The sequence below is a fragment of the Sitophilus oryzae genome, unplaced genomic scaffold (assembly GCF_002938485.1).
Source record: "Sitophilus oryzae breed Bouriz unplaced genomic scaffold, Soryzae_2.0 scaffold_1440_pilon_pilon, whole genome shotgun sequence".
Taxonomy (NCBI): Eukaryota; Metazoa; Arthropoda; class Insecta; order Coleoptera; family Curculionidae; genus Sitophilus; species Sitophilus oryzae.
In genome coordinates, this window is record NW_022146105.1 from 2,779,153 (window position 1) to 2,803,003 (window position 23,851).

The 23,851-nt window shown below is 30.4% G+C and overlaps 3 protein-coding genes across 8 annotated transcripts; all 3 read right to left on the bottom strand.

Annotated features, from left to right (window-relative positions):
* Positions 1-303: 303 nt before the first annotated feature.
* On the bottom strand, positions 304-15,293 carry LOC115876774 (arginine kinase). 4 transcript variants are annotated; one of them, XM_030892697.1, is made up of 3 exons: positions 15,182-15,293; positions 2,660-2,835; positions 304-1,506 (listed from the first exon to the last, which is right to left on the bottom strand). In XM_030892697.1, exons 1-3 carry the CDS (start codon positions 15,217-15,219, stop codon positions 605-607), a joined length of 1,116 nt encoding a protein of 371 aa, XP_030748557.1. In that variant the 5' UTR covers positions 15,220-15,293; the 3' UTR covers positions 304-604. The 4 variants fall into 4 exon arrangements, with proteins under 4 accessions (XP_030748557.1, XP_030748558.1, XP_030748556.1 ...); XM_030892698.1 differs by lacking the exon at positions 15,182-15,293 and adding an exon at positions 8,400-8,513; XM_030892696.1 differs by lacking the exon at positions 15,182-15,293 and adding an exon at positions 7,142-7,203.
* Positions 15,294-16,738: 1,445 nt separating this feature from the next.
* LOC115876779 (anther-specific proline-rich protein APG-like) lies at positions 16,739-19,841 on the bottom strand. 2 transcript variants are annotated; one of them, XM_030892710.1, is made up of 3 exons: positions 19,668-19,841; positions 19,298-19,394; positions 16,739-17,963 (listed from the first exon to the last, which is right to left on the bottom strand). In XM_030892710.1, exons 2-3 carry the CDS (start codon positions 19,339-19,341, stop codon positions 17,492-17,494), a joined length of 516 nt encoding a protein of 171 aa, XP_030748570.1. In that variant the 5' UTR covers positions 19,342-19,394; positions 19,668-19,841; the 3' UTR covers positions 16,739-17,491. The 2 variants fall into 2 exon arrangements, with proteins under 2 accessions (XP_030748570.1, XP_030748571.1); XM_030892711.1 differs by lacking the exon at positions 19,668-19,841 and having other exon boundaries at positions 19,298-19,603.
* Positions 19,842-20,337: 496 nt separating this feature from the next.
* Positions 20,338-22,859, bottom strand: LOC115876778 (rho GTPase-activating protein gacK). Of its 2 annotated transcripts, XM_030892708.1 has the most exons (4): positions 22,758-22,859; positions 22,461-22,544; positions 21,104-21,765; positions 20,338-20,835 (listed from the first exon to the last, which is right to left on the bottom strand). In XM_030892708.1, the coding sequence occupies exons 2-4, from the start codon at positions 22,522-22,524 to the stop codon at positions 20,728-20,730; spliced, it is 834 nt and encodes a 277-aa protein (XP_030748568.1). In that variant the 5' UTR covers positions 22,525-22,544; positions 22,758-22,859; the 3' UTR covers positions 20,338-20,727. The 2 variants fall into 2 exon arrangements, with proteins under 2 accessions (XP_030748568.1, XP_030748569.1); XM_030892709.1 differs by having other exon boundaries at positions 21,110-21,765; positions 22,461-22,840.
* Between the last annotated feature and the right edge of the window lie 992 nt (positions 22,860-23,851).

Consider the following 23,851-nt stretch of genomic DNA (forward strand, 5'->3'; position numbering starts at 1 on the left):
TATTTTTTTGCTTTTTAGTTCTTAATGTCGCAGAATTTTCATACTAATGCCATAATTTTTGACTGTGTCTCTCATCAGTTAATTGAATGATTATAAATAAGTATTAAGTTGATAACTGTATTAATCAGCTTAGAAGGAAGGCTTAAAAAAATTTAGCATTTTATTGGTTTAACAACTGATAATACCTGCAGCTACTAATACCCTGACACTCCAGTATTTGAAATTGCCCAGGTTTGATTTGAAATTGTCATTGATTATGAGATAATTTATTAATTTATTGGGCTTGATATAATAAAACAACGGTTTATTGGACGTCTTTTATTAAACGCTTAGTTTTGTAATAAATTTGCAGTTCAAATAATACTTATATTTATTTATAAACTAAAAATTATAACAGTTGACAAATATTAGTTGACAGATTGATAATTTAATGCTCTTTTGAAATCATCTTGTCGACTAGAAAGCTTGAATACACTAAATTATTAAAAGAGGCTCGATTGCAATAAGCATTCTCCCCTCCACAGCAAAAAAAATAATACGTACGAAAAGTACTAAAAAATAATATTATCATTGCTTATAAGTAATGATCACGAATGTATGGGGTTTACAATTCTTTTTCGATCTTGATGAGCTCAGCGATGCCATCGTACATCTCCTTTACAGCATCGAATTCAGTAAGACCCATACGTCTCTTGTTGGAAATATCATAAATGCCACCTTCGGCTTCAGTGTGTTCGCCGCGAGTTCCACGGACTTGCAAGTTGTATTTGGCAGCCACCTCTTCCAGTTTGGCCTTGTTGGCGGCCAGCTTGGGTACTTTGATGTGCACAGAGGCACGCACGGTGGTTCCCAAGTTGGTTGGGCAGAAGGTGAGGAAGCCAAGTCTGTCGTGGTGGGAGAAGGGCACCCGCTTCTCGATTTCATTGACGGCGGTTACGAGACGACGGTAGACTTCACCCAAGTCACCGCCCATTTGCATGGAGATGATACGAAGATGGTCTTCCTCGTTACACCACACCAAGAAGGTTTTGTTTTCGTTGTGGTAGATGCCACGACCGCTGGGCCAGAATCGGCAAGCGTTAGCCGCCTGCAAGAAACGGTCGCCTTCCTTGAACAAGAAGTGGTCGTCGATGAGTTTCTGTTGGACATCTTTGCTCATGCCGGTAAGGGGGTAGAAAGTGCCCTTAAGTTCGCCTTCGAGGCCGGAGAGTGTGCTCGAAACTTTCTGTTCCATTTCCTTGTACTGTTCTTCGGTCAAGCAAGGGTTGAAGGGGTATCCTTCGAGAGATCTGCCGCATCTGACACGGGTGGAGACGACGAATTCGCCAGCGGGGTCCAAGTTGCCGAAAACACTGACATCTCCCCAGTTCTTAGGGGGGTGTTTGTCGTTCCTGCCGAAGCCTTTGTGGTAATCTTCGATGATGGGGTCAAAGAGAGCAGCAAATACGGAGTAGGCTTCGGCATCGGGAGCGTAGATACCAATACCGGAATCCAAATTTTCAACACCTATAAAAATAACAATATAAATAATACGCATTCAAAAAGACAATCTGCTTTAAGGCACAAAAGCACACTAGATTCGAAATAGTGATGCAGAACATTTTGCTTTGTTCTTTATGTGTACGCATTTTGTTTAAAGTTAAATATATAAATTTAAATTGTAATATCTATTGTCAAAATAAATACAAAAGTGCTAGACCGGCAAGAGTCTTGCAGCAAGACCAAGACCACTTCTTATCTGCAAGACCAAGACCAAGATCAATACCAAAGCGCGAGTCTTGGTCTTGGCACCGAATATTAACAAACTGTGATCTTGGTCTAGCTTTTGCTCATCACTAATTCAAAATATACTTCATGGGCTAATAGTACCAAACCAAATATTACGATTTTATACGATAAATTAGTGTTTTCAGAACTGAAACATTTATGCACAACATGGAATTCTGCTTATATGAGTTTATTAATCTGACTTGAAAATACCTGAGCCAGCAAATTTGATAACATTGAAAAAGAACATAATCTAATAACTAATAACATGAACAACATAAGTTCCGATTAAATTGTTATGGTATGTAGTTGATTATACTTTTTACTATTATTAAAAGAGAACAAAAAAATATAATAAAAATCTACAGAAAAGTTTCATAATTTTGTCGGTAGAAATATTAAAATAATTAAAACAAATTAGAATATGTAAATTATTACGTGGGCATTTTAAAACACTTTAAACACTTAAAAACACTTTATCTGACCTCACACGTAATTATAAGTATTATGATTAGATAAACTGGTGATTGCCAATGTGCTAATTGTTCCTTAATTATATAATAAAAACAGAACTAAATAATATCTGATCTGGCTATTCAATATATCGTACTTTTATTTATGTTCAGTGTCCCCTTTTTGAATAATTAATGAAACGATAGCCACACCTTGCCAATATGGGCAGATGCCTGCGCAATGCATTTTTATATCCATGTATATATTTCATTCAAGAAAAATGTCTTTAATTTATTTTTTGCAGCTGCCGACCCTGACAGCTGCCCAATACGATGCAGTATTATGTTTTAAATAAGATGTTAAAACTCAATGTAATTATAACTGAATTCCAACAATGGCAAAATATTTTATAATCTAAAAAATATGATTTAAAACTCACCAGATTGAATACAGTCCAAAAGGGTTGAACCAAAAGAGGTCTTTTTAGTTTTGAGTTGATCGAAAACTTCTTTGGTGAGGTATTTCTTCAACAAGGACTTGGAATCAGATGATGCAAGCTTGTTGTAGCCGGCTTCGAGTTTTTCAAGGGTTGCAGCGTCAACCATTGTGTCTTTTCTTTAAACATAATTCAATTATTAGTTCTATAATGCTGTAGTGTTAGTATTGTCAAGGTTTATTGAAAAGGTTTTGGTATTTTCGCCAGAAAAATACTCTGATTATGGAAAAATTAAAAAATAAATTAAACTTTCAAATTCAATTTCAATGCTATTTTTAAAATCACATGTTGAATTAATTGGCAAAAATAGTTGAGTATAATTGGAATCATTATCTAGTATCCTGGAATGTCAAGAATATTTTGATTTGCTGTTATAGATTTCCCAGACAAAAGCTTTCAAAGATAATTGCTTTGTCAATATTGGCTCTTGACGGTAAAGAACAACGGTTATTAATTAATGGTTTTATGACAAACATTGAAATACCCCGGTCTAGAATTATACTAATTAACTACGTAAATTAGAAAACAAAAACACAATTTTATACATATATAATACACAACTACACAAAATAATTAACAAAACAAAACAGTGCATTATAATAACTAAAAAAATTCTAAATAACAAAAGTTTACCCCGCTGGCTACTATAGTAATTATTTATTTTTCTTTTTGTGCCGGTTATATTTAGTTTAAATTAAATCATGCGAATTTATGGAGAAAAAATTGTATATATCTCACCGGCGATCCGGTGTATATAAAAAAAAAATGCAGAAGCGCACCGATAGGTCGAGGAGAAATGAAACAAAGGCAAAAATCTAACGTATAACATTGCGTACTTAATGTATGATAGCCAAGAGACAGGTAACACAACATATAGAGAAGCTCCACAGAAATCCAGGCGCACCCCATCGACATCGTGCTATTGACCCATGCATGAGACATCAACAGGAATATTACAAACCCAGTATCGTCGTCTTTTTTCGGTTCTTTGGCGCTACTTTCCTTCGATGCACACCCGCCCATTTTATTCGCCTAGCTATATGAACGGACACAGAAACGACACTACTAGAACTAAGTGGATGGAACAGCTCTGGGGCATGGGGTTCGGAACGCCACCCTAAAATCTAAGGCGCCTCGGGTCCAAAGACACCGCTGCTGTAACGAACTCGACTTTTCGTTTGACTGAACCGCGCTTAGGAAAACGGGGCGCAGTACTCAACAAATCGATAGACGCATTTGAGCGCGTGTTTCTGGCCAATGGAAATGCGTATCTCTGACAGGCACGGTCGTTCGACGCGAAATTTCACTCTAGTTCGTCTAGGAATGCTGAAAAACTATCGATACATCGACATATCGATGCCATCCGCGACCACGCCAATCTCCCGGCAGACGCATGACCGGGGAGGGGCAAACTGATAAGAAATCCCCCACCACGGAGCGTAAAAAAATTCTTTACGACTTTCTTACGTAATTCTTGAACAATAAAAGTTTATAATCAAAATTCCTAATCTAGAGTCGCGTCTACTGCCTTCTGTCGATGACGTCACGCGTAAACGTCAGGCCTTGTATCAAAAGGTGGTCTTGGCAGAACGGGCACCAATTTTCATAAAAACTGAAAAAGAGATCGGCTTTGCGAGTGGGTAAAGAAAAAGACGCTCAAAGAATTAAACGACACTCCATGAGCAAGCTAGACCAAAAACACCCTGACAGGTTCATTAAAGTTCATAACAAGAGATCTCTTAAATGCAGGACCAGGCTTTTTAAAGAAAAATAGCGTAGAGGTAGAGTACTTTGACGACACATCTTTAGACATAACCAGCCATACCAAAAAAACTGAATAATGAAAATTATATACATACAGAGATCACAAAAAATAAAAAAATCCTTATATAGAAGACTCTAACAAAAAAATTTGTCAAAGTTTACAGTATCTTTTATCAAAGCCAGTACTAATTAAGTCGCCATTTTATCAAAACATTATGTTCTTTAACTAAAAACTAAAAAAAAATCTTCCAATTTTTTTTGCGAAAAAACTTCATAGACGTATTTCTGGGTACAAAATATACTACCCCTAAAAATGTTTGCACTTATTTAAGACTCACCCTGTATATCGAAATAACGATCTATCTATCGACACCTTTTCGAAATGCACCTCCCTAGCTTGTCCACCCTCCGGTTGCACATTTTCACCCCTCAGACCTTTCGCGTTTCTAGTTTTTTTTTCGAAACTGAACCCTCACCCCCACCCTCGAGTTGAAACGCCGATCCGCGGAGTGTGGGAGTGGCTTATAGGCTTTTAATTACGTTAATAAAACGCTTATCTCGCTTGTCAGCAGATCGTAATTTGACGCTCGTAAAGATTCAGCTTTCTCGCAAACTGCAACATTTAAGTTGCAATTTTATGGACATCTTTCATCTCAGTTATTTTTTCTCAGAAATATGAAACAAATGACATGTCCAAAGCTTCAACTAAACGAATTATTTATTTAAACACGAATAAAATATGTAACTCTTGTCCATATGTTCCATTTAAAAGTATGTATTTGATGTGTATCTCCTATTTCATCTTTAAAAACGATTAAGATTTTTAAATTTGCTTGACTCACGATGACCATATGTCTTCCTAACAGGACTTATTCAGTTATTTCAGACTCATATTTTGTATTTAAAAGTATATTGAACTGACACTGATTTCTATTGCCATGTCATTCTTCATGTGATGTTAAAACAGATCTACATATTCTACTAGCTGTCATAATATTATAATATATAAACAATACTAAAAATTGTTCCATGTATAAAAGCTCCGTTAATGAATTCCTTCAGCACTTACTTTAGCGTATTTTTTAGAAAATGTCTTAGTAAATTCTCTAATATATGCTGTTATAAATTTTTAAATAAATAAAAACATCTCCCCCTCAATAATTAAACATAAAAATATATTGCATATTCTCTTTTAAAGGTAAATTAAAATTTAACAAGATTCAATATTTCCTATACAGGATGAGTCTTAAGTAAGTGCAAATATTTTTACTTTTTTTATATTTCGACCCCAGAAACACGATTATGAGTTTTTTTGAGAAAAACAAATAATTTAGAATTTTTTGGGAAAGTTTTTAGTTAAAAAACATATGACAACATACGTAGTAGATTAAATTTATAAGAAAGAAAAACAAGAAAAGATCCAGTGGTTCTCAATATTTAAAAATAACTCGGTTATTTTGGACTTATTTGAAAAACGGCATAAAGAGAAAATATGTTTCTTTTATTGAGATCTACCAGCCCTGAAAATATTTGCACTTATTTAAGATTCACCCTGTATAAATCGGTATAAAACAAATGACATTAAGGTTTTGTTTAAAAAAACGGTGTGAAAGGGTTTATTACTTAATTTAATTAATCTTTATTGAAAAATCCTCTAATTCCTGCCAAAAAAAATAAAAAATTGCCGTCTAATCTCATGCCAATGATGACGTAAGTTCGAAATATTATTTAATTTTCTTTTCAAGCTTTTGCCAAAGTTTAGAAGAGTTCAAAACTGAATTATTGCTTTAATCAAAACATTTCACGTACAAAGTGATCAAATGATCGAAAATAATTATTAGTACACCCTGGTTTATCACCCTTAATGTTCCTTATTAAATTCAAGCTGTTGCAAAATCAATACCGCAAATTTTAGTTTCCAAGCATTTGCCAAATCATAAATATATAAATGCAATTTTCCAGTTATCTTCAGAATTTCGTAATTATAAGTGTCGGTATTTATTTTCTACGAATTTTACAGTTACCTATATTTTTTTTTATTTTTAAACCATTACCTGCAAAAATATCGTCCTGGTTTTTCAAAACGAGTATTTTTTTACTGCAACTGCAGAATACAAATAAAATGTTCTGATGTTTTATGAAGCATATAACTTTAAATTAGTCTATGAAAAACATTTTAAACAACTCAATTGAAAAATAAAATTCTAGCTGCATTACTGGTGCATATTATTGTAGGACTTTAATATATGACGGTAATATATAGCTACTACAGAGTGAAAAAAATAAAATATATTTATTCTATTATTATAAAAAAATAAATCTAAGAAAAATATACTTTGAAATTACAACAGGCAAGGTGAAATTATTATAAAAAATGCACAATAATGGGGTTAATGGGTTTGGATATTATCTCTCTTAAATGAAACATACTTAAAAAATCCCACCATATACCTATGAACGTTCCTTTCTAATTACCGATGACTAATACCTGCTGTACTGTTAACATTTTGTGGGCAGGAAATAACAAAATAAATTATTCCGCTTAACAATCGAATGGTTCTGAAACCAGCCATTAGATTGTCACGAGATTCACAATGCATTAAGCAATTGCATTTGGAAAAAAGATTTCACTTTTAAACACATCTAAAAATCAAAACTTACGTTAGGAATTTAAAGAGAAAACTTCTTGTAAACACTCTAAGTCTCATGTATAGAGACAGAAGTTGAACTGTACAAGTTCTACCTAATTATAAAATATATATAAATAGTTTGAAGATGTCTAATGCCCTCCTTCACCTTCTATCTGGTAATTCAAATGTCTAGCGATGTTTCCAAAAATAAGTAAGTATATTTGAAGAAGCTCCCTTACAGTAACACAAATCTTAAAATAACTTTTTCAATTAAGTATTTATAAAAAGAAAATTGATTTGTTTGTTGCATTATTTAACAGAGAAGTTATTAATTTTATTGATGGTGCAAAGTATATCTAATGTGTAAAAAACTTGTTTATAAGAAAAATCATTTACATACTGCCAAAACGTTGTTTATAGAACTGAATAGAAAATTTAAACAACCTAACGTTTGGTTTATTAGAAATATCTTGTGATGAAATATTATTTAATGTTTGAAATCAATTTCTTTATAGCTTTACGGAATTTTTGATTTTGTTTTTATATCATAATATAAGGGTAATAATCCTGTTAAGTGTAATAAAAGGATTATCAAGGTGATATTTAGTTGCAAGGTTTCTTATTGAAAAAGAAACACAGGTAGAAATAAATAATTTAAAATCGATGAGTTAGTGGTACGGCTGTTGCAATTTTGCGGTCAGCTGATTCCACTGGAACTAGTTATTTTTTGTTATTCGATACTTTTAAAATTATTAACTTGTCACGTAGGCACCCGATAATATTCGCGATTTCACCGATATCGAAAAGGATTATTAGTAAAAATCATCGAGATTATTTCGCTTTAGATTAAACAAAAGCAAGGAGAAGTGGCAATTTTTTTATTAAGACGAAACATTCAAACTTATGAATCACTCGTAAAACGTTAACACCCGTGTTTTTATTGAATAATGACCAATTACATTAGGTTATTCTGCATAATAAGGAACATCCGGATAAACCAAGAAAAGCCGGTAGATATATTTTCCATGCCGCGTCCTAACGCGATTACGTAAGCCAACTTCGATTTTCCAAGTTCAAATTTTCACTAGGTCACAAGAAAAAATTGCCAAAAGAAAATAAACTGTGCCCGTTCTTATTCGTTTAACTTAAAACCCTTTCACCGAAAGTTAAATTAAAATTAAAAAAAATAAAAAAGCATATTTTTTGAATTTTTTTAAGGTTAAGCTTTCTATAACTAGACGCAAAGCCGGGGAAGGATTAGGGTATTAAAAAATAATAATAAAATGTACCTTTTCGATTCCTTAAATGCGAAACAACAAACGAGCGCGACTAGGAATGAACCAACTATGACTCTGAATAGGAGCACTCTGTGTAGATGAGGTCCTGGTGCTATAACCCCCTCTCCCTGTGACGTAGGTGCAATTCACCAATCGTTATTTTTATATATTTTTATACGAAATTTGTTCATTTAATTGTAATGTAAATTAATGTGTTGTTTTTTCGTTTTTGAATTGTCTAACTGTTTTCGGCGCGATCTATTCTTCATATACCGGGTTTAAAATAAAGACCAAACAATATTTTATTTCACCCTTACTGTAAATTTCACTATATAAAATAAATTTTTTATATAATATGTTACTCCTTTTTTTTCTTATGATCAAGCTGTCTAAAAAATATATTAAAAAAATGCCTTTGTACGGGATGAGTCTTAAATAAGTGCAAATATTTTTAGGGGTAGTATTTTGACCCAAGAGAAACACGATTATAATTTTTTATCGTGAAGATTTAGCTTTAAAATTTGCAATTTTTGAAAAAAAAATGAAATTTTCTTTAGTTTTTAGTTAAAAAACACAACTTATTAATAATATGGCAACATAGGTAGTAGATTATATAAATTTACAAGAAAAAAAAACAGAAAAGATCCATTGGTCCTCAAAATTTAAGCAAAAAATATTTTTTCGAAATTTTCAAAGTAAAATAACTCGGTTATTTTGGACTCACCCAAAAAAAGGAAAAAGGGAAAAGAAAAAATATGTTTCTTTTATCGAGATCTACTAGCCCTGAAAATATTTGCACTTATTTAAGACTCACACTGTACATAAAACACTTAAAATATTATTTTTTCGTAATTTCTTTATATATCTTTATAGAAACAAATATTGAAATTTATCTTATTATATTTTTAAGTATATTATTATTTTCTTCAGTCACTTTTATGAATCCATTAACTTTTTTTCGAGGTTTTAAACAATATTTTTGACGTTTAGTTTTGTAAAACGATTTTAAATTATCCATTTGGATAATTTAACTATCATTTATGTTTTAAATGGCTCACTGTTTTTTAATAATCTCTTTAGAAAATAATTTTAAAAAATCTCTGTACAGGGTAAGTCTTAAAAAAGTGCAAATGTATTCAGTAGTAGTAGATCTAGATATAAAAAATAGTTAATCTCTGTTTTTCAAACAAATAGCAGAGTTATTTAAAAATATATTTTTTTTTCTTAAATTTTGACAACAACTAGATTTTTGTTCTGATTATTATTCCTCTTACTTTAATTTACTACTTATGTCGCCATATTATCAGGATAATAGTATTTTTTTAACTGAAAATATAAGAATTTAAAAAATACCGTAAAATGGGGTTACTTGGGACGTCGGGGTTACTTGGGACACAACTTCGGTTTTTCTAATTTAACTGGCGGGAACAACGCAAATATAAACAAAACCTTAATTTAATGTTTTGGTTCGTTAAAGAACAATGTGTTGATATGATTTAATTAAACGAATTCTATATAAAGTGATAGTATTTTACTTATATAAAAAAAATAAATGGGTGGCGGGAAGTAAGCTAAAAATAAGTGGTCGAAAACTTTATCTGTAAGAGGCAGTCAAAAAGTAAACAGGTAAGTCCAATTACATTTCTTAGTTAGTTTTTTATGTTCCATAAATAATATCAATGTCATTGCTCGCGTCTAGATAATTTTTTAGATTGTAAAATATATTTTTTAAAAAAAGTCATGGTTTGGGGTAACTTGGGTCAACAATTGTCCCAAGTTAGCCGTTGGCCCAAGTTACCCCATGTTATTTAATCGATTTTGTTTTCAGTGCTCCACATGCCAAGAAAATATATTCGCAAAGTAGGCTCTAAAAATATCACGACTTTGAAGAAAAAAAATATGAAAAGTGCCATAGAAGACATACAATCTGTAATGTCCTATAGAACAGCGGCAGACAAATGGAAGGTAACCAAATCAACTTTACAGAGCAGTGTAAGAATCAGAATTTAGAAAGATAAGGAAGACCTATAGTTTTGAAAAAAGAGGAAGAAGACGAGCTTATCAGAGGCAGTTTTATGAGAAAATCTATGAAAAACAACAAACATTTTGTGTTCCCAGATTTAGCTCATGAGTATGATATCACAGAGGATAAAATTGTGAGAATGTTAAAAGCAGAGGACGTGAGCATTACTAGAGGCCGCCATACATTTAATGGATTAAAAAATACTGGTTGGCTACAATAACGAGAATGCAATCGATCTATTTTTCTTGGGTTTACAAAATGTTTTTTTTAGTTCCTTTTTGTCCTTACGATTCAAATCGTGACTTTGTTCCTATTATGTTTATTGAAGAAATTTTACATTTTCTAATGAATAAATAAATATTTCTAATAAGTTTACGCTAAATCGAGTTTTTCTTTCCTCTAAATAATTATCTGAGAAAAAAATTTCAACTCATGATGTGTGTTAGTGTATTTTTTTATTTTTTCTGCTGTCCCAAGTAACCCGTGAGTAGTTTAACATGCATTTTCGGAGAAGTGTCTAGCCCTAGCAGTCAACTTTTAAGCTTGACCAATCAGGTTGGTTAGCGTGGTTATTTGAAGGGTGTTAATTCATTTGTGTTTGTCAAAAACTCTAACGTGATTGGTCGGGCTTAATAGTTGCTTGCTAGGGCTAGACACAAGTCATTTTCGGTATAAAACCGTTACAGTCCCATTTAACCCCAATGCGGGGAAACTTGGGACAGTAAATATGTTATGCCTGTTCCACAGGAGTTTACTGTCCAGGGTTATTCCCAGGTATTTGACTTCCTGTGTTGGCAGTAGGTTAAATACATATGAAGGAAAATTTCTACACATAAATTGTTGCTTTGTCTTCACAAAAACATTTATAAATTACCACATGACTAAAAAAATTATAGTGAATTTGTCCCAAGTAACCCCATTTTACAAAATACGGTACAAAATTTTCTGTTACTTTTTCATGAAAAAAACTCATAGTGTTTCTGGGATCGATATATACCACCCTAAAAATATTTGCACTTATTTAAAACTTACTCTGTAGTATTTCTTTATGGCTATTGCCATAATTTTCTCTAAAAGAAATTATGTATAAGTAAAAATCTTAGATTTTTTTTTTCATATATGATACTTTCTGATCTCTCTTCCTGTTAATTACTCATATTTAAAACAATATATAAGTATTCTTATTGTAAGCACTTTATATACCCCCTATAAAATAATTATTGATTTATTGAAGCAACTAAAACTTAAAGAATTATTACTATTTGTTTTATTAGATCTCATAAATATCACCTCTAATATTGTGCGCTGTTCAATCTTAATTAAAGATCAGGACTTCAATTTAGATTTCTTTGTGGTTTATTGAAGCATTAATTAAATAATGAGAAGCACGAAATCAGTTAATTTAGTTAATTATTGCCTTGTTATTTTTTTTTCAGACTAATTTCAAAATATTGTTCCCAGAAATTTTCAAAATTACTAACATTATAAATTCAGCCACTGATATTTAGGAATTTTCAGCCAAGACATCTATTTGAAATTTATATTTAGACAAATTTTGTCCTGTATCTAAGCAAAAATATCGAAAATACACAGTATTGATAACAATCGATGTATGTACTTCCGTACAATGCAATATATCTCGCCAAGTAATTAGCAAACAACACTCAATAAAAATTTCATTTTGCCTTATCTCAAATTGAATTTTTATTAGAAAACAAGAGAGACAGGGAATGACACATGTTGATGTAAAAAATAACCCTTAGAGAAAAGGTCTGTATTGTATTATGTAAATAAATAAAACTGCTTTAACTGTAAGCTGCTGGTTAAAGACATCAGACGCAACTTCCTGTTTAAAAAAAGTGTGGGAACGCTTTTGAAGCAATTTAAAACCCATTTCGCAGTGATTTACTCGTCTGAAATATTCATTTTATCTATTTCCTATCATTTGAAAGTATTTAAACTCTAATAATTATTCTTTAGACCCCTAGGATCTCATTTTTTTATCGGCCAAATATTAATCACCAAATACCTATAATACGTGACTTTGAACTTGTATCTCTCTTTTATCTAATACTTTTTCATTAAAAGATTTATTCTCTTCCAGTCGAAATCACGTATTTTTATAACACTTTAGGACTTGTGACGTGGCAAATCCTATCGAATCCTTATTTGAAGATATTATGCATTACTTCAGATTAAAAATTTATGAGTAGGTTCGAAAATTATGCGATTTTAGGCAATAATTAAATAAATAAGCTTGTGCGAGGTCTTACTGAAATTATTATCACCGAAGTGTGATGTGTTTCTTAAATTATTATCACATGATTTTTTTTAATCCATGACAGTATGATATCTTCATAATATGATTTGAATCTTTGAAAGTGAGTAAAAAATAGCTAATAATGGTATTTTTTTTTCGTTTTTCTGGGGATTTTCGTTATGTCACCGATTTTCTTAAAACTTCTTTTATTTGTTAATTAAAAGGCATAGAATAAGGAAATATAGGCCATTGTAGTCTTACGAGAAGATTAATACATATAGGGGATGTTTTGACCTTCATAAAAAATAGCAAACAAGAGTCCGAAAAATTAATTTTCTTACAAAGCCAAGGTATCTAAGCTGTATATATTCTGAAGCTGCCTAAAATTTCCTACAAATGCTGTAATTTTAATAATTTTATAACTATGTTTCCTATTTTTCTAAGTCCTTTGAAAATGAGAAAAAAATGCCCCAAAAATGGACATTTTTTTCGACTTTTTCCCATGCATATTTTAGTCAAGTAACCGATTTTGATAAAAGTACTGTTATTTACTAATTAAAAGATGTGGAATAAGAAAATATAGGCCATTGTAATCTTATAAAACAATAATGGACAATCTTTGAACAGTAATGGACATAGCGGACGTCTTAACCTTCATTAAAAAAAATAGCTGAAAAACAACGGTCCAAAAAATTAAATTTCTCACAAAGCCAAGATATATAAGCTTTCAAAGTTGTATATATTCTGAATCTACATAAAATTTCCTACAAATGCTGAAATTATGACTATGTTTGCTATTTTTCTAAGGCCTTTGAAAATGCGCAAAAAATAACCAAAAATTGGGCACTTTTTCTACTTTTTTCCATACATATAGTCATGAAAATTGACAATTTTCTTCATGTCATTAATTTTGTTAAAATTGCTGTTACTTACTAATTAAAAGGCATAGAATAAGAAAATATAGAACATTGTAGCTTACGAGAACAGTAATGGACATAGGAGACGTTCTAACATTTATAAAAAATAGCTGAAAAACAAGGGTATAAAAAAATCAATTCTCTCAAACAACCAAAATATAATACGCTGGTAAATTAAAAAATGAATCCAGTTCACTAAAAAAATAGCTTATTAGAATTAAATAAATTATATTCCGCTAGAACAAGAGATTATTAGTCTTGTTTTTTAAGTTTTACATCAGAACAATACAAAATTAAATATAATTGATGAACAGAATTAAATGAATAAATTATCGAAAAAAATCAAATAATGTATGTATAGTTTGGAGATAATCAAAGCAACATTAATTCACTTGAAGTCTGTTTTATTTAAATCATATAAATTTTTCAGTGTTACAGAAATATTTATTTATTTTTTTTAAACAGGATGAGTTTTTTAAGTCTAGTATCTAGCAGGAAAAATCGAATGCCAAGGCTATATATCGGGAACATCGCCAAAAATTAAATAGCTTCAGCTTATACATCAATACTCGAAAATAATATGGCGGTCATGGTCAATATATCTCAAAAGGGCATACCTATATCCCTCCCGAATATTATACAGGGTGTTTCAAAAAATATGGTTTATTTTTCATATCGATATAGGTCCGATTCTGCTTTGTTTCGTAACTACAGGGGGTTAAAGTCTTCATTTTTTTTCGAATTATTATAATTCTCTTCCGAGTGCTTTTAGCGATACGAATGAAATTGTGAGGGTAAAAGTTACTACAATAAATGCGACGTATTTTAATACTGAAAAAATGCCAATATATTCACCAGCAGGGATGTGTATTTGGGTTACCACTGGAATATTTACCACGGCCCCACTAACTTTTTTCCCTTGTAAAATTGTGTAATGTGCTTATAGTAACTTTTACTCTCAAAATTTCATCCGAATCGCTACAAGCATTTGGAAGAAAATTATAATAAATCGAAAAAAAATGAAGACTTTTACCCCCGAAACAAAGCAGAATTGGTCCTACATATATTGATATGAGAAATAAATCTTACTTTTACATGAGGAATCTCCCCACGCGAGATGGCACATGTTTTTTGAATAAAAAACATTTTTTTTATAAAATTATCCTAGTTTTTTTACAGAAACAACAAATTGTTGGGTATACGATTGAACAAAATAATTTATTATAAAACTAATGACTATAGGATGTGTATTATCCCTGCCAAGAAATGGTTAATTAATTCTCAATTGTTTTCGAAATGATAATCTGGGCAAAAATTCGGGTGTGAGTTAGCTCTATCCTAAAAATACATTTTCGAAAAACAGGTGTTGCTCGAAAAACAGTTAGAGTTATTAGTTGGATAGCAGCTTTAATTTCTGTCTTTATTTTCGAAAACATGTTTTTTTTCAGGATATATAAGATTTTATACTTCAACTACTACAAAGAGGTATTGAATTAAAAAAATGAGTGCACAAGCAAATTTCATTTTAAAAAAATCAGAGCATATCGCTGTTCGATTACAGTATGCACCTTTTCATGATTTCTTTTTCACTTACTCATCATAATATTCAGGTTCTACAGTAACAACCGTCATTTTGATATTGATTTTATCACCAAACAGCACCAAACAGAAACTAAATTCTGATAAAGAAATAAACTGATATAAAATAGTTTAGTTTTTTTTCATTTAAGCAAAAAATATTAATATACAGCTGTAAATAGCCTGTGTGTAAGGTTTAAAATAAAATATCAAAGGGGAATTTAAAATGGAGGAATTTAAAGAAAATATAGCATATTATTTTTTTATTTTTTTTCAGATGAATGAAAAAATGAAAAATTCTTAATTATATTTTCAGTCATCAGCTTTATTTTTGACATGTTATACAGGACGAGTCTTAAATAACTGCCAATACTTTCAGTGCTGGTAGATGTCGATAAAAGAATAATTTTTCTCTGTACCGTTTTCCAAATAATAAGTCCGAAATAACCGAGACGTTTTACTTTGAAAATTTCAAACAAAATTTATTTTTCGCTTAAGTATTCCAAAAAAATTTTCAAAAAATTCCAAATTTTCAAAAAAAAAATTTGCGAAAAAAACCTCATAGACGCGTTTCAGGGGTCGAAATATACAACTTCTAAGAATATTTGCACTTATTTAAGACTCACCCTGTATATAGGATTTAAAGTAAAATATCAGAGATATAAAATGGAGGAATTTAAAGAAAATATACCATATTATTATATATATATAAAATTAAATGGCGGAAAGTAGTTTTCTAGAACGATCGTCGCCAATTTTGACCTTTAAAAAGCGTAGGACTTTTCAGCTGGCTGACTGACCTCAGCTAATTTTTCAGGTGAATGAAATGGAAAATTCTTAATAATATTTTCAGTCACCTGTTTTTCTTTAGTATGAGATTGCTTTTATATCATTTAAGTTTGCTAATAGAGCTTCAAAAGCTTCATCGATTTTTATAGAATGAAATCAGTCACTGACAAAGATATATGTTAAAAATCAAAGAAAAGATTAATGAATTTAAAATGTTTTCTAATACCCGTAGTAAGCTTTTCAGTATTCTAAAAATACGATGAGCATGTGATCATTATATAATAGTGGTTTATATCAATCAACAAAATTTTGGCAAAAACATCACATTGCGTAAAATTTTCAGCAGTGTGAATGTGCTGCGATAATATTTTTAAATAAAGATAAATCCACACAGATTTACAAAAAAAAACGTTAATGTGATATTTAAAGAGTTTAAAATCGCTCAATGTGTCTCAATTATTTATTGTTGTATTTTATATAACAACATTATTTACTGATGCATTAAATGCATTCGTTTTAAATTTTTGTCTAATTTTCCACTATTTGACATTGTCCTTCAAATGCCCCGCTTGGATAACACATAATTACAGCCAATCATCTATGAACTATAACCAAATTATATTGATTGTATGTCTTTGGAAAACCTTGGAAACTCAAGTTTGATCGAAATTATTCGCCATCAGTGCTTTTTTTATGGAAAATCATCAATCAATAAAAATAAAATTTCTTTACACAGAATGTACTTTTTACCAGAATATATTTAGAAATAAAAAAATAGATAATATATTTTAAAGTATTTTTTATTTATAACAACTTGGATTGTCTCAAATATAACATAATATACACTTTTTAAAAAATGATGTATAATACACCAATATCAATTAATCAAGAAAAAATATACCTATAAGAAAATTAAAAAAATATCAATATAAATAAAATATCAGATTTTTCTATATTGATATTGGCAACTCTTTTTACTGACATCTTCAACATTGACCGAAAAAGTCATGCAAAATTTGAAAAAGCTACAGAAACATTGCATAACCTTATCATCTAGGTGGATATAACATTGCAAAACAATATAGAAATAAAGATTTTAAAATATATCAACAATTCTACACTGAAGCATCATGCAAAATAAATAAATAAATAAGTATTACAGATATTTTTAAATAATATTTCTTCATGCTATTCAAACATCACCAATAATTAGGAAGGTTGTACATAAAAATTACGCTTTATGTAAAATTTCATTATTAGCTCTTTTTTTCTAAACTCATAGTATATAAATTATACAGGGTGACAACTTGAAAAGTAGCAATGGGGACATATAAACTGTTATCAAGGTCTCCACTGTTATCCCCTAATCTTCCTGATAGTATTTTTGTCTAAAAGATAATTCCAGATTGCTACTTATCAAATTGTTTCAACCTGTATTGTATAAACTATACATAATATCATTTGGGAAGAACAATCGCAAAACCTCTTGATCATTTTTAAACAAAGAGGAGATTTTCGTTTAAACTTTTCGTAACATTTAATTGTTTTTCTCTCTATTGATGAAGTCGTTGACGTTTTTAGCGACTGGCTTCTTCTGGGGCGTAGCCAGGACCGAATCTTCTTCTTCAGGCTCACTGCTCTCCTCGCTCTCTTCTTCGTAATCGATATCGTCGAAGGCCTCAGCCCTGATTGGATGGGGCGATGGAGAACGTGGAGGTTTGGGTGGAGGGTCAAGTTTCTGGACAGGTTGCGGCGATTCCGGCTTGGGAGAGGCAGGCTGGACAGCTGGCGATGGGATCGGCTTGAACTGTGGAACAGCTGCAGGCGTCGGAGACTTTGGAGGAGTTGGAGTTGTTGTTTTCGGACTGGGGGGTGGAGGGACAGGTTTGGTAGGTATGGCAACTGGTATTTTGGGAGTTGGCTCGCTCTTTTTAGGGGGAAGAGGGCATACAATGGCCGTTTCTTTTGGTTGGGGCTTTTTCGACCGTAGCTTTTCCAATACTGTATCGCTTTAATAAAAAAAATAGAACAAAAATAAAAATAATGAAAACATAAAATAATTTAAAAAAATCAAATAATAATACCAAAACTGTAATAATGAATAATAATGAGACACGGCAATAATTATTAATATTGCTTTAAAAGAATTTAAAAAGAAAGAAATACTACCGAACAAAACAATAGTAATAATAAATGCGCCAGGAAGGAAATTTTCAAGTTTATTTAAATCGCAGCAATCCAGGGATGCATTCGTATTTTGGGATTCGGTAGAAGGTTGGCATGGAGACACCGGTTGTGCATCATCATTAGAAAAGCACATTAGGATGTTAAATACATGGCTTCTCACACATAGAAACAGCTATTAATAAGCTCAGTTCGTTGACTTTTCGAATTATAGCTTTTATATCGAATTTTAAGTAAATATTTAGTTACCGCTGAGGTTTACTTTATTACAGTAAAAGGTGATATTTAATCTATTAAATATTGCATCATTACAATAAAATCAATTGATAAGATTGTACTGTTTCAAAGTGAAGTAGCTTAAAAAAAAAGAAGAAAAACACAAAAACAAAAAATTAAACTTCCAGCAATTTAAGTAGTTTCAAATTAGCACACACACAGAAAATTATTTTTTTTTATTCTGCACTCTACTTAAAATGCAAAAATAATGCAATGCTGAAAGATTAAAATTCAGTTAATATTACATTTTATCATAAAAATGTATTGTATTATAGTGTAAAATAAAATATTTTTTGTCTGGCAATAATTTTGGTTCCTGCAGCATTTTGTCAAGAAAATAAAATTAGAGATCAATTTTCTAAACATTAGATAACCTTATATACAATTTGAAATTAATTGATTCAAATATGAATATTAGAGGAATAAAAAAGATGTATAGGTACTTATTCTTTTAAAAGAACAATCCCATAACAAAAAATAGGATGTTTATTTTATTCATTGAATATATTGCACAATCTTCTAAATGCAGTTTCCAAAAATGAGTCACAATTCTAATTTTGCATTTCCACATAATTGCTATAGGTCCCTTTAATTTTATTGCCAAAAATAATGTAGGAAATGATATCATATCACCGTTAATTGCTTGGCATTGTCAGAAAATCTGTTAGCAAACAGCAGTAATTATAAAAATAATATATTTCTACTGGTATCTTAAGCTAATTATTAAAAATCACCTACAATCTATTCTATATTTAAAGATCTTTTGGTTTAACGCCAATTAAAAATACACATATGTAAAAAAATCGTCCACACAATATTTTACCATTACATCTTGTGTAACAACATGCAAAAAAGGGGTTAGATTCTAAAAAAATATACTCACCGGTATTCTTTATAGGTCAAAATTGTGTACCACAACGTGAACATCTTGCTAGTTTGTTGGGAAGTAAAAACCTTTAGAGTTGTACAAAAAATTGTAGCTAAAATAATGTTCAGACTTGAAATAAAACTGTCCACAAATACTTTTCTATATATTGCAAAGAAACCTTGCACAGTTGAAATGTTAAAAATAAAAATGATTATTTTTTCCACGAAATTTTATTCATAAATACAAAATCAGTAAAAATATGTTTAATATTAGTAAACCTGAAGGGTGTATATTGTCTCGAACACTTTTGTTTGACCTATTAAAAATAACCAAGGCAATTTCAGAAGGAATTTGGCTTGATTTACTGAAAAAAAATATTACTTACCTTTGAAAATGACGCAGTTTTATTATTTTCAAGTTTTACAGTAAAGAAGAACAACGTAAAAAAATTTAAAGGCAATTACTGAAAGGAACCCGAAATTGTGTCAGTAATACAACGGATAATCTACCCTTTCTTGTCCTTTCAGTTTTCAGCACCGCAGGATATTTTCAGGAATAGCTAAAATTTCTGCTGAAAACGTATATGCAACTTCACATACGCCGATTTGTATTTCAGGTTGCAGAAAATCAAGGGGCATTGAAAAGCAACTTTAATAAAATTGGAGTTAAACATTATTATAAAGTATTTTAAATATATTATATGAAAAAATTTATAGGAAAATAAAACAAAACTTAAATGAAAAAAGTTATATTTTTCAGGTCCTCAGATTTTAGAACAATAAGTAGTTTTAAAATCTAATATTTTAACACCTACTCTACAAAAATCACTAACCCTAAATATATCCACTTTCAGTGAGATACGTATATATATTAGGACGAAAAAAACTGTATTGCACTAGAAGTCATACGTGAGAAACTATTTTAGGTAGCTATAATTAAAAGAAATAATTTTAAAATAACACTTGGAACTTAAGTAGAAATAACAAAAAGAGGAAGATGTACTGTTTTTCAAATACTGTAATATCATGACATAAAATAGTATCAAGAAAAAAATATTAACGATTAAACAACTTGTATATTTTTTAGAAAAAAAATAAAGGATCTGTATAAATAACAAGTAAAAAAGGGAATGATAGAGACAGTACTTGTATAAATTTGTACTTAAAGAGACATTAAATAAAAATAAAATAAATCAGTGTACAAAAGAGTAAAAAAGATATATAGAAGGCATCACATATTTGCAGAACATATAGCTGCAATATAAAAACCAATAGGGCATGTAACATATCACATTTTGAAAATAAATAGAAATTTTAAAATTCACAACTTGTTTGTAAATTGATAAAAAGTAAAAAAAAATGCAAAACCTAACCTACTAGCAAAAACCTATTACTGATATGCATCACAGATTCTAAAATACTTATTTACATGAAAGAAACAACTATTTACAGCTTTGTATGCTTAACATCTGTCCAGTAGTTTTGAATTGTCATTGCTTCTAAGCTGTTTAAGAATGAATCATTGTCCAGGCTGTACATTTCTTCTGAATTATCCTTGAATAAGAAAAAAAATTAAATAGTAATTGTCGAAAAACCCATATGTGCAAGCAAATAATATAATAATTATATGCATGCACATGCAATGATTTATTAATAAAAATATAAAAAATAAAGAAATTATGGTTAAAGATAAAAAATATTAAAAAGAAGCATTTAGATTACCAATATGGACTTTCTTTTAACTATTTTCCTAATTAATGTTATATTAAACATATTTAAAAAAAATCCATACTGTTAATCCATTTCTAAGTTAACTGCTTACTCTTACTGAAGCATCATCAATATATCCGCTTGAATCAGGGTTACTACATCTGTCATTAAGCACTTGAGGCCTATTGAAACCTTGGTTCTGATAAATGAAGAAACTGACTCCACATATCATGCCCACCACTATAATGCAACCCAATGTAATACCAGTGATACCAGCAGCTGACAAATTCCCAGTAGAAGTATCCAGATCAATCTCCTTTTCTTCTATATCAATACTGTCTGAGTGAACATAGCTATGGTTGAAATTCACCTCTTCTTCAAGATAGGTGCTATTCCCAGTTTGATTAGTTGAAGACATGTTAGTGTTGTTGTTAAAAATGTATCCAGTGGCGTTAACATTTAAATTGGAATCCGTGAGATTTTGATTTATCACAGCTACATCTGTTTTATTCTGATTATTAATATTATTTAAATTGCTTTCGTTTGGAGGTTGCAAAGGAAGAATATTTAATTTCTTTGAAAATTGCCATGGCTTCATGCTCTTTGGGTACGTGGAAGAGTTCTTTACAACTAAAGAAGTAACAGCTTTGGGCGGATTTGAAGTGGCATTTGTTCCAGCTGTATCTGTATGTGAAACATCTTCTACTGTTGGAGTCACGTTTTCAGTTGTTGGGGTGGAATGTAAAGTTGTCAGCAATGTATGACCAAATGCAACTAAAAATATCAACAAACACTCAGTAATTCTTAAAATATATTACCTCAAATTAACTTAATTAAGAGGTCTTAAATACAACTCTTAAATACATACCAGACAAATAAAAGTAAAGTCTAAAAATAAACAGCATCATTATGCCAAATTCATAAACAATACCATATTATTTTTATTTAAAAATCAAGACACTAATTATTGAAGCAATTATTTTGATTAAGCATTATTAGAGAGTGTAAGGTAACTAGCAAGAGACAATGAGTAATCCTTGCCACAAATGAAACTTTATCTATAGCAAAGCCAATGTGGTAGATAACTTGAATAGCAAATTCAATAATGAGCAAACATTCTGATAAAAAAAAGTTATATGTAGAGAAGAACCACAGATAGAACCAAAATTTATATTATTTTGATAAATTATAAATAAGATGTTTAAAAATGTGTCAATTGACACAAAAAGTTTGGTAAATATATGTAGGTGAAAAGCACTTCATTACATAATTTTTAAGTCAACAATCATATAAGGTAAAAACTCACATATGGCATAATTAAATTTAAAATGACAGTTTTAAAGGGATCATCCTATAATAAAATATATTCCTACAATTTAAAATTTATGTAAAATAAATAATCCTACTCTTTATTAATTAGAATAAATAAATTTTTGTAAACAAAGAATGCCTAAATTTCAAGCACTTACCAAAAACAAATTCACACAGACAAAAAGTTATCCAGAACCAATGCATCCACCAGTAATGTGTCATGACTTGAAGTTCATCAAAAACTGGAAAGAAATATTTAAATACTAATTGCCATCGCTATTGTTAAATCTTATTTAACAAAAACAAAGGTGATGTTGAAACACTATTGGACTTATACTTTCTCTTGAAACATGTTCTATTTTATAGGTTTCACTACGCACTGCATCAATAAACGAATTATTTAACTATAATTATTGTTATTATATTCTAATGCGTTGAACTAGAAATAAACATACCGTCTAAATATTATAATCTTTAATAACAATTCACTCGCTCAAGGCAAGAGCAAGGTAAATTTAATTTTAGCCTGACGTTTTAAACGTCAAAGTGACAGTGATTTAAGCAAAGTACTAAGAACGTACACAAGCATCGAAAGTTCAAATTTTTTCGATAGAACGTACACCTGGCAACACAAAATACACAGTACATACTGTAACCATATAAACTGTCCAGCAAAAAAGTAATGAGAGTCACAGACGTCACAGCTGTTGTCTATCATTTTAATATAAAAGTAGATTATTTTTCTATCATTCTTTTTGCCTCTGTCAAAATCGTCACTTCCTCTCCCTGAAAGAACCTTATTTCCTTCAGAGACACGGGCTTAATATTCTATGCTAACAGTTGAAACTGCGATTGCGATTTTAAAATCGCTGCGACTGTAACCTACGATTGCGAATTTAATATTTAAATATTGTACTTTATATATATTGTAGTTTCTATTGAATAAAGTGAAAAAATACCGAGGATGCCATTTAAAAATCAAAAGTTGTCATTTCCGGCGAAACAGAAAGTGATCGAAACGAATTGAATACGTCAATCAATCCTAATTTATGTCATATGTTAATTTAACATACCAAATCTCGTGTTTTTATCAGAAAAAATAAAAAAAGTTATAGTGGCGAACCACTCTTAAGAAACACCCGGTATATTATGACCTTGGCTCTAGAAAATAATATCTTCTCTATAAATAAAATCAGAGAAAAAATTCAATCGCAGTTTACTATAAAATGCTTCAATGGACCACAAAATTAAATTCGCAACAAAATCGCAAAACGCAGCTCCTAAAAATTCAGACTCGCAGATCGAAAGTTATCACGGACCTAGTTTACACAATCACAATCGCAACAAAATCGCAAATCGCAAATACAATAATATTGGTTGCCTAAATTGAAACTCGGAAATAGAAGAAATAGCAAATCGCTACTATAGTAATATTGGTTGCCTATATTGAAACTCGCAAATGGAAGAAATCGCAGTCGCAGTCTCCTATGTGAGCCAATCACAGGTTGCGATTTGTTGCTCATCTTTAGTTAATTGTGACTGAAATGTG